Source organism: Grampus griseus (assembly GCF_964374135.1).
Source record: "Grampus griseus genome assembly, chromosome: 1".
Taxonomy (NCBI): Eukaryota; Metazoa; Chordata; class Mammalia; order Artiodactyla; family Delphinidae; genus Grampus; species Grampus griseus.
This window is the reverse complement of record NC_139017.1, coordinates 123,286,549-123,298,942: the sequence shown is the minus strand read 5'-3', so window position 1 is coordinate 123,298,942 and position 12,394 is coordinate 123,286,549. Positions and strand designations below refer to the sequence as shown.

General features: G+C 31.2%; 1 protein-coding gene across 3 annotated transcripts in view; it reads left to right on the top strand.

Annotated features, from left to right (window-relative positions):
• Positions 1–12,394, top strand: part of LRRC7 (leucine rich repeat containing 7) — a gene marked incomplete at both ends in the record, with an annotated part of 383,893 nt that overhangs the window by 139,713 nt on the left and 231,786 nt on the right. For all 3 annotated transcript variants that reach the window (XM_082676819.1, XM_082676818.1, XM_082676817.1), the window contains 2 exons: positions 60–149; positions 3,952–4,008. In XM_082676819.1, coding sequence (XP_082532945.1) covers positions 60–149; positions 3,952–4,008 — 147 coding nt within the window. The remainder of the gene's footprint in view (positions 1–59; positions 150–3,951; positions 4,009–12,394) is intronic.

Below are 12,394 nucleotides of genomic sequence, written 5' to 3'. Positions count from 1 at the left end.
TTTTATTCTGTTTCTATGGCAACATCTATGCAATGACTAAACCTTTAACTCCTTTCTAGACTCCCTGATGGCTTCACACAGCTTCTAAACCTGACCCAGCTCTACCTGAATGATGCCTTTCTTGAATTTCTTCCAGCCAATTTTGGAAGGTAAGAATAAGAAGTTTAAACGATACATTGTCTTTCACTTTAGATAAGTACTGTACCAGCACCAGTAGGTGAGGCTTCAAAAGTGACCATTGGAATTAAAGACACCCTCATTCTTGTCCAGTAAATGAGACCATGTCAATTAATGAAACATTTTGCAAAAAATTAAGTTAGGTCTTTACATGTCATTAATAATCAAATTCCAGATGAATTAAAGAGTTAAATATAAAAAAATAAAATCAGAAATGATCTGGAAAAATATGCACATGGATATTTTTGACTCTTGGGTTGGAAAATGCCTTTATAGCATAGAAACAAAAGAAAATATCATAAATGGATAGATTTGAATTCGTAAAATGCTTTTAAAATAAAATAATATTAGAAAATAGTTTTTAAATTAAGGTAAAACAATAAATAGGAAAATATTTCCACTGAATATGGAAAGTAAATTATATCCTTAACTTATAAAGAATTCTTACAAATGAGTATGAAGTTAAAGTTCTCATTAGAAAAAAATGGGTAAATGACACATACTGGCAGTTCATAATAAATGTACAAATTGGCAACACAAAAAATGTTTATCATCATAAATAATAAAAATAGTACAAATTAATATGACAACAAAGGGGCTTTGTGCTCTAGCATGTTATAAAAAGTGTAAAGTTATTTATAGACCATGAGGAAAGAGATAACCTCACACTGCTGATGAAACTGCAGAATGTTATATACTCCTTGCAGGGCAGTGTGCTTTAAAAGATTTGAAAATATTTACAACCACTGCCTTTGTAATTCATTTCTAGAAATGTATCATATCATCATGTATCACACTAGGATTTATGGACAAGGATGTTTATCATTATTTACAATATGAAAAATATGGAAGCACACATCCATCTAGGAGATTGGTTGAATATATTATGGTACATCCATATGACAATACCATGTAGCAATTTATAATCTTGCCTAGAGGAATATCTATTAATTCCTATGATGTTATGTTCAAAACATATCATAGCTATATATAAACTGTGTTTTCCATACTAATATGAATGTACATGAAATAAAAGACTATTTCCTTGGAAGTGAAATTATGGATGATTTTTATTTTCATCTTTATATTTTCAATGTTTTCTAGATGTTCTAGAGTGAATTTTTTTCTTTCAGTTTTATTGAGGTATAATTGACACAGCACTATATGAGTTTAAAGTATATAACATAGTAATGACAAATTTATTACAAAATGATTAGGACAATAAATTTAGTTAACATCCATTACCTCATATAATTACAAAGAAAAAGTTTTTTGCCTTGTGAAAATTTTTAGAATTTACTCTCTTAGGAGCTTTCAAATATACCATGTGCCATACAGCAGTGTTAACTATAGTAATACTGTTGTGCATTACATTCCTAGTACTTATTTATCTTATAACTGTAAAGTTGTGTCTTTTGACTACCTTCACCCAGTTTCCCCACCCCACCCCCACCTCTAGTAACCACAAATCTGATCTCTTTTTCTATGAGGTTTTTTTTTCTTTTTAGATTTCACATGTAAGCGAGATCACGCAGTATTTGTCTTTCTCTGCCCAAATTATTTCACTCAGCATAATGCCCTCAAGGTCCATCCATGTTGTTGCAAATGGCAGGATTTTCTTCTTTTTTATGGCTTTATATATATATATATATATATATATATATATATATATATATACACACACACACACACACACACACACACATGCATACATATATATGCACACATTTTCTTTATCCATTTATCTGTCAATGGAAACTTTCTTTCCATGTCTTGGCTATTTTAAATATAAAAGATATATCTTGAAAGTTAAGACATTTTAAGTTTATTGTTAACTGCATTTTTCTAAATGATCATCTTTAAAATTGTTCAAATAACTGACTGAGTGTAACTCGACACCAATCTGTTGGCAGAAGCTAATATATGACATTAAGAAGAACCCAGTGGAATAATGAAGTCCCTTAACAGGTAGCAGCCTCCATTTGCATACAGAAATCACCTCGAAAGTTTCTTCCAAATTCCCTTACTTTTGTAGATCATGATTTCACAATACCTATGAATACCATACACTTGGGAAGTTCTGAAAATTCACAGATATTCAAAAGAGCATTTGTCTCGTTTCTAAATGAATTGATACTTCACCATTTGTCCACATAAAGTAGATTTTCCTTCTGGTACTGATGATAACACTACAAATATACCTTTAGTTTATTAAATCAGGAAATGTTTATCTGCCTAAGACACACTTTTGCATTTTGTCCGTTCTTTTTTACTAGTCCTAATATAGGGGAAGAAATTTGGGCAATCAGATAACATAATATCAAAACCCAAACCACTTAGAAATTAGAATTAAATTTTATGTGAATTGTCTGCCAAAAAAATGCTCTATTTTATTATTGTAATCTAAAAAGCTCTATAACTTTCAGCTGGATAATTTAACAAAGAATGTTTTAAGATACTTTCCAAAACCTGAGATTTAGTGCCCCTAAAGGCCAAACTAAGTCATAAAATATTATTACAACAGTACAAATATGAAGATTTGAGATATATAAATGTTTAAGAAACTTCTTTAACTAGTGATATACCCATGCTCTGAAGAACTAAATTACTTTATTTCAAATAAAGATTGAGTTATAAGATTAAAATTAAATTGGAAATTTGGTGGAACTCAAAACACAAAGGAAAGGAGAAGAGAACTAGTTGAATATCTAAAAGCACAGTAAATATGGGACCTTGTAGGTGAATTGTATAGTTCAAATAGTGAAATATTCCCACATCACTAAGGATTTGGATAATTCAATTAATATTTGTCCTAAAGTAGCCTCAACTGAGTACCTTTTAAAGTTCAGTATAGGCATTAGTAACAATAGCATGTCCCAGATTGCAAACACTAACAAATACTTAAATGTGAAATGCATTTCTAATTACAAATGTTATGCAAGCAACAGAAACTGTGAACACTTCTCATCCCCTTCACAAGATTATTCCAACTCCAGTACTGTCATACGATAGATGATACTATACATTTTTAAATGTGCATCCACTTGAAATGTTCAGATGTTAATCTGAGTCAATTAAATATGGTATATTATAGCACTTTTCCCATTTTTCAATTAAAGAATAGTAATAACCTAACACATACTAAAACTTATGGTGTGCCAGGCATTATGCTTTACATGACATCATTTAATATTCAAAACCCTATAAATTTTGTACTATTATCACATACTCATTATAGATGAGGAAACTGGAGTTATGAGGAATTAATTAATTTGCCCAGTGTCACACGGCAAAAAACAGATAGGATATGAAAGAGTCTGAATATTACCCAGATCTGTCTGATCACAAAGCTCAAGCTTTTAACCTCTATGCTATATTATTTGTGTTAAAAATTCATTTATTGTCTCTTGAGTGGAAGTATCACCATGTTTCAGTGAATGCGGCATCTAGTATTTAGTAGATATTCAATAATCTGTTGAATGCATACAGTCAAACAACAGTGAATATAATTTTATAAAACATAAGAGACTTAGATGACTTGGTCTCAATGATATCTTTGAAAGAACTTCATTTTTAGGAAAGGGATATTTGTTATTCTCCAATGTTGATGCAACCCTACTCATAACCAATTTGCATAATTCTTAAAAATCTGTAACCATGGTATGTAATGTTTGGACATAGTTGTTTGGATAATAAAGTAACAGTTTACTTTACCATAAGAATATTGTTTTATAGAGAAATATTAAGAAGCAATTTTTAAATTTATTTCTACAGACTTGCCAAATTGCGGATATTGGAGTTAAGAGAAAATCACTTGAAAACTCTACCAAAGTAAGTGGCTGAGTATTTTCTAAATTTGAATTGTGATTTTTCACTAGTAGGAAAAAAACAGCTATTTTTATCTTGGCTATGCTTTGTCATTATGATTGAGTTAATTTTTCTACAATTTTTTCTAGAGGCTAAAATGTACAGTGTATTATAAGGGATTCATATTAAGAATGTATCTGCTTTATAAAACTGTGTAATTACAAGTGAAGGTGGGAAGAGTCCATTTAAGATTCTTCTTAAACATAAACACCAGGAAGTTACTGCATTGAAACTTAAGAAACTGACATTTTTATAGCCCCCAAACAATCAACAGTTTCAAAAGGTTCAACCTAATAGAATGTTTAACATTTCAAGTTAATTTATGGTTTGAGATAATTTTCAGTTTAAATCAAAAATACACAAAAATATTTCATAAAAGTGATTAAAATGTTCTTAGAGATCCTAAAATGATTTGGCAGAAATTTTATATTTATACATTCTTTCAAACTGTACCTTTTTAATAGTCTGTTCAAAATCTGGTTTACATAAAAATACAGAATATTTTTATGTCAAAACTAATCTCCAACATTTTATTCAATGTTTAGTTTAATAAACTTGTTTCATCCTGCTTTGCTTTATTTATGTCTAATGATAGAATTTTGTGCTGTACAGAAAAAAATATCTTTGAAACTCAAAAATTATTTAAAGTGGGGATTTTTTACTCAAATAAATAATTATGACTTGTATATGCTACAGTTAAAATATTGAAAGTACTATGTTGCTATTTTAACCTTCCTGCAGTATTGCTGAAAAATATTGAGTACAGTGATTAATTTTTGAAACATATCAGCAGGATTTAGAGACCTAAGGATTTGGATAATTCAATTAATATTTGTCCTAAAGTAGCCTCAACTGAGTACATTTTAAAGTTCAGTATAGGCATTAGTAACAATAGCATGTCCCAGATTGCAAACACTAACAAATACTTAAATGTGAAATGCATTTCTAATTACAAATGTTATGCAAGCAACAGAAACTGTGAACACTTCTCATCCCCTTCACAAGATTTTATATTTTATATTTATACATATATATATGTATATATATACATATATATATTTATATTTGTCTGCTGAACCAAAACTTAATTTTATTTTTTTCTTTTTATATTCCTTCTCTAAGAAAACTACACTGAATTTCATTGATTTTTTTATATCAATACAATACTCTCAAGTACATTTTGTTACATAGATATGTACGAAAATTCTGTCAGGGCAACATAAAGCTTTCAATAATTATACAGATTTAATTTAAATATATACATATAGATAAAACATCTATTCATTCCTCCATAAGTGGAAGACAAGGAAAGAAAGTGAAAAGGAGGAATGTCACCACATCTGGATACCCTGCACTTTTGAGTGGTCTTTCTCTAAGCCAAAGCACTATGCATAGTCTTGGAAGGCACCTCTTCCACATTGGGGGCACAAACAGAAATGCGAATATGGTTGAAAGTGTTACTTGTTCAGCATTAATCTACTGCAAATGCATTTCCATCCCCCATATTTTAAATGTCTACATTTAAAGTAGAGTGAAAACAAGGCTAATTACACACTAAACTATGGTGAAAGAGCAATTGTCTCCTTCACCTAAACATGAACATTTGGGTCAAAGAGAAAATATTGATTGTGTGGAGGAGAATCCTTTCCCCTCTGCTCTTAAATAACAGTTTTGATATGAAATAAAAAATAAATCTGATACAGGTTGTCAGGTTTTTAAATATGTATTTTTAAAATATAAATTTTAAATATAAAGCCTGACCATAGATGGGTAATATGGACTTTATATGAGATAGATGTGTGAACAGTTCAGAGTAATGAGTAACAGTGCTCATAATTGGTGAATGGGTATTCTGTAGGCTGTGAGACAGTGGCCCAGTATCAAACAGAATTCAAATAAGTAGAATAATATGCATTTACCTTTGTTTGGTATTTTTAAAAATATTTGTAAAGATGTGTGGAAATGACACGGGGTCTCCTTGGTAGACTGTTATATTTGTACAATTTGTATAGCTGTTACAGTTTTTACATTTAAAAAATCTGAAAAATTATTTTCAATCTAGTATGCTTATTTTTTACCTTATAGACAAAAATCAGAAGAACCAAGGGCATGCATTTGTATGGTGAACTTTATCCTAGTTTTGATGTCTATAAAAATGAGAATTGCAGAAAGTTCTGTCGTGAATAAAGATAAACTCTGTTTTTACTATGTATTATATGTAGTACCTTCTGATCACCAATCTAGACCTGTAATAGACATATGAGAGCTTTCTACTTCCTTTATTTTTACACTTCTAATGAAAATAAAGGAAGAAAGATAGTTTTATGAAAAACAATTTAACTTTTTAATAATTACTCCAAGAAGAGGTAGCTCATGATTTCCTCATGGACACAAACAAGATGTCAAATCTTTATCAGGTCTTCAGGGATTTTCTCTTCTTTTCATCTTCTGTCTTAAAGTCTAAATGCCTGGCAAGCTATGAAAAATGTAAAAATGTGAAGAATTATGATATAACACATTAAAATGTCTCTTTAAAGTAAACTGATAGAGACATTTTGATATGTGCAGATTCTAAGACAAATTCTTTCTGTTATTAAATAGAACTTAGTATTATCAATTTTTTCACACGGTTCCTTTCCTAAGGTACACATTTGCTTAAAACTCATTGACACAGTCATTCTTGATTGTGTGTAATAATTGAGGACATTGAATATCTGGAAAAAACTAGATAACCAAAAAGAAAAACCCTTTCACTTCTATGATAAAATTTGTCCTCATAGCAGAATTATCCTCTTAATTAATTTTGAAGGGTAGTCCAAAAATGAGTTTGTTCCCATTTTGGAGCTTTTGCACTATCTGTTTCTCTCTGGAATTCTCTTACCTCAAATCTTTTCAGGCTAGAGCTTCCTTAGGATTCCTATCTTTCTTCAAATGGTGCCTCCTTGGAGGCTTTCCCCGATCACATCATATAAGGTTGCTCCCCCTTAGCCTTTATACCATTTCACTCTTCCGTTTGATTTTTCACACTTATGGTTCTCTAAATTGTATTGACTTTTTGTTTGCTTGGAGATGATCTCCTCAGGAGAACATAAGTTCTGTTCAGAAAAGGATTTTTTTCTGTTTTGTCACTGCTGAATCTCCCATGCCTAAAGCAGTGCCCAGCATATAGGGGAGTACTCAATAAATAAACAAGAATGCTGATATATTGATTCACAATGAGAAATATCTGTCATGTGACCTGGACATTTTGTGTCACTTGATTATTTTTTCCCATAGAAAATAATATAAGATACAAAATATTAAAATAAGATGAGTCTTTGGTGAGCATCATGAAGGCAAAAAGAATAAATGGTTAGTGGATTCTCAATGGCTGATACCTGAGCCCTGAATTTTAAACCTACACACACACACACACACACTCTCTCTCTCTCTCTCTCTCTCTCTCTCTCTCTCTCTGTCTCTCTTCTTCAGGTGGTTTCAAGTTACATATAATAACCAAGTCATGACAATGGAAGAAAATAATTTCAAATTAAGGCAATTAATATTTATAACAACTAAAGAAAGTCCAAAAGTATTATGACTTATTTCTTTGACTTTGTCATTAAAAAGTGATACATTTAGTTAAGAAACATATGTCAAGATGAAAATAAAGGGATAAGATAATATTTTAAAATGAAATTGAGGAACCATTTCCATGGAGGTAACGTAACAACATACAAATGGTTAGTAAAAATGGTGGGTTTTATCTTTAAATAAACATTTTCCATTTTTATGAGAATTTTTCTGAAACCTTAAAGTTAAAATATGGCCTGTCCGTTGATAACGTTATGACTGTGACTTTGTTTCAAATTGAGCCAAAATATGATGTTGTGTAAATTTGTCTGTGATAATTATAAAAATATGAAATAATATGAAGAAAGGAAACACAGATTAAGCTAATATTAATGTTTATATTTGCCCTGCCACCTGGGAACACAAGGCATGAAATGTGATTCCTCGATCCGCTGTCATAATAGAATAACTAAGAGAGGAAAATTTCAAACATGTTGCAGTGGAATTGCTGGGGAAATATCAATAAGTAAGTAAACCCTGGTGAACAAATCCAAAAAGGGAAAAATGGATGAACTTGGTGGATAAGGAACTCTGAGAGTTGTTAGAAGAAGGGATTCAATTAGAGAAATGATAAGTCTGAAGTAGCAACGACTTCTTTTAGATCCTAGACTGTTTGTGAAGCTGGAAAAAGCTATGGAATCCAGAAACATATTAATTGTAAAATCCGAATTGTCTCTATTTCCAATATATTCATAGCCCATTGTGAGTTTTCACATTTTTATTTTCACATAGAAGTAGATTTGGCTTTTTATGTAAAATAAGCCTTGTCAAAATACCTAGTATACTATGACAGAGCACCAAATAGAGGGCCCTCTCAATTTTAAAGAACCAAATTTGTTGAGTGGATTATTTTAATCATATAACTGTTTCTAGTATATTCACTCAAAATATAACATTTTATTGAGCAAATTTTCTTTGGGGTTGTTAATTGAATTCTATTTCACTATCATCTATGACAATTTTTGGACTCTCTATAGAAAAAAATCATTAAGGAATAATTGAAAGGAAGACTTTCCAAGTATAAGCATGAATGATACTTTGAAACTTCTAGGCTATGTAAGCTTGAAAACTAGTAAATGATGTATCTATTATTTACATGATTTTATTCCCTGAGCATCATTGCTTTTATTGTGTTCCCCCCCACCCAAAGACAAAGGTTCAGAAACTCTACAGTATTCCCCCTCTGTGAATGTCTAAAGACACACACACAACACACATATATTCACAGAAGGCGCAGAAGCATAGTATGTTATCTGGAAATACTCTAAGAAAAAGATCCCCTTGAATTATAAATATAAATTGAAACCAGAGGTACATTAAAGCACTGTTAATGAGAGACGCTAGATCATGAAAGTTAAGAAAAGACGGAGGGAATGTTTCAGACTGAAGACTAAAGAGGCATTATAACTAAAAGCAGTGTTTCTGAATTGGTTCTTCTGCTATTAAAAAAAAAAATTATTGGGACACCTGGCAAAACTTGGGTAGGGTCTGATGATTAGATGGTAGCAATGTATCAATGTTAATTTCCTAATTTGGATGGTTGCTTTGGTTTGGTAGGAGAATGTTCTTGTTTGTAACAAATACACACTAAAGTACTGGGGAATGATGGGACACCAGGTTTGCAATTTACCATCGAGTAGTTCAGAAAAGTTATTTGTATAGTACTTTGAAGCTTTTTATAATTTTTTACATTGTTTCAACATAAAAACTTATTTTAAAAAGCTATTTTCATACAAAAATTCTTTAAACATTTAAAAATAAACACTACTAACACTGAGGAAATTTTCAGCTTTATGTCCGAAATGCTTGTAGATATAGAGGGGCAGGGGAGAGTATATATTTATGTGCTAAAATGCTTAACTATTTATAAAAATGAGAATTTCAGTGATAGAGGTTTTATATATGTGAATAATATATATATTGTGGATTTTTTCCTAACCTGAATGGCAATAAATACTCCATATTCATAATTTCCACTCAAATTTCTGTTTATTTGTAAATAACATGTCTTTAGTTTTCATATAAGTTCATTTATATATTTTTAAATAAGATTACTCTTTAGGCAGACTTACAAAAATATAATGTATTTGTCATGTTTTCTTTTTTAAAACCTCTCTTCCTTTATTATCTATTTTCCTACCAGTTATCATTGTCAGCATAATGAAGAAAAAGTCATAAAGTAATATGTATTCTAAACTGGACAGCTGTGACTAAGTCATTTTCTATTCTCATTTCAGTGTCCTATTAATGAATTTATCTCATTTGGCATTACTGTACTGGTTACTACAATGAAATACATCAATAGTTTCCTTAGTGCTATTGTAACAAAAAATTCCTTTGTCAGGCACAGCTTACAGAATAGCTTTTTGATGTTTCTATTAATTGTTTTTGTGACTGTAATACATAACTGAATACAGTGTGTTTTTATAATGGTACTACCTTACGCTTTTACGAATGAATATCAATTTACAAGGTATGATATTTTGTTACACCCACGGTACCCTCCCATTCTGGGTTTTCTTTATCGAAGGTGATAATGTGACAAGCTAGCTAATCAAGGGTAACCGTATTAGTGGATTAGAGAATTGCACTTAGAACTAGGATTTTTTTTCACTTCTTCTCACAGGGTCTTATATTTTAAATTCAACTGAAATAAGTGATAATTATGACATGTTATATTTAAAAGCATTCAACAATTATAATGCATTCTAACAATATAATTATTAGATTCCCTTTTAAATGATCAAACATATGCTTTCCAAGGATTCACAAAAGAGTGTGAGCTCCCTAACATGTGAGCTAATTATATTTCTTTTTATCCTTGTATTTTCAACATAAAATTAAGATTGAGAATATTATGGTTAGCTAAGGTTGTGTCGATGCAGTGAGGAGTTAGGGGGAGGGCACAAAAACCACATAAAACCATGGGATCAAATCGCTCTTTTCAGAATACTTCAATCAATAGCCACTCTGATCCTTGATGATTAAATTTACCAAAAGATGAAAACGACCTGGTATAATAGCGAGATTGAAAGTGCTATGACTTCAGTTTCATAAGCTCTCAAGGCTTAGTCTCTCATGGAACAATTAGCCTATACTTAGTTCTATTTCACCTAAGAAGAGCCAGAATGTACTTGAATGAGGGTATACTTTGCAGTCAGACAAACCTGGACTTGTATTCAGGCCCTTGCTTCTTGTTTATGAATTATTTAACTTCTTTGAACTTCAGTGTCTTTATTTTAAAAGAATATTGGGTGGTCATTGCCTTCTTTAAACTGTGAAATATATTTTGCATAATAGTTGATAAAAATGAGTCATGATTATTTAGAACCAGAAAAGCATTTAAACAAAAGTGTGTTCTATGGTACTTAGACAACTTAAAAGCATTCAAGGAAAGATTAGCATAAATGAGACGAAAAGACAACCCTCAGAATGGGAGAAAATATTTACAAATGAAGCTACTAATCAATTCTTAAAGACTATTTTTTTTCTTTTTAAGGTTTGTAGTTTCTTTGGGTGAATTGAACTCAGATCGTAAAAGACATGATAAAAAAATAAATAAAAACTCTCAACAAGAACTGAGAGGAACATATTCAACATTTGCAGATTTCCAAATTCAAACAATGTAATGTGGATGGTTGCTCTCCCCTCTATGAAAAAATGTAGCATCTTTACTAAAGATATAATATATTCTGAACTTTACATTAGTGTTGATCTTGGTCTCAGAGTCTTGTAAAAATATACAAAGACACAAAGGACCTAGCTAACAGACTACTCCTGTGGTCTCAGATATGGTGAATTGCACACATTTACTTGATTTCAAATTCCATATTCCAATAGCCAGAACTCAGATGGACTATTCACCACATATCAAACCTGAAATCTCCTTCATCTCTCTTCTCCACTCACCACTCCAAGAAAAACCAAATCAAACCAAACCAAACCAAACAGAAATCCCAGGCATCTTATTATATGCAGCCTAGTGACAGTACCATCCACCTAATTACAGAAATTAGAAATCTCAATTCTATTTTCCTCTCCTACTACCCCCAAATCCTCTGTCCATCAACTTATGCCACATCTAAACACTCTTCTCTACTTTCTGTCATTGCCCTACTTGAGGTCTTTAATATTACCTGTCTTAGCCTGCAGTAACTCATTCTTCCTATCTCCTCCATTGGAATCTGTCTCCTTATTCTTGTCAGAGTGAGCTTTCTTACTAAAATACACCATGACACATGTCAATGTAAAAACAATGACTGCCCACAGCTTGCAGAAGACAAACATGTCAAGACACTTCACAGCTTAGAGTCAACATTTCCAGTGTCATTATCTTTCAACATTCACCATCCCACAGGGTGTCTCTGTTATATACAGTATACAATGCACCTTTGTATCTCCAAGCATCTTTCTTAGAACCTTCCCTTTTTCTCTCTGAAAAACTTCAAATCATCCCTTAATTTTCCCATCACTTTTGCTGTGAAATTAACCATGGATTCTGCTTTCAGAGTGGTAGCTTAGAAACTCTGCTAGAGTGTTTTCAAGGCAGAGTTTCGCAGGAATTTTGATCTGATTATAGTTTGACTCAGGAATCTAATAAGCTTCATTTTGTGAGAGATTTTTTTTTTTGTCATATTGACTATGTTATTTGAAGCTCCAACCCCACAGTCCAACTCCCAAGGAAGCAACTGCTGAGCAGCATGCTTTTTTCTTTCCAATTACTAATTTTGGGATGGAA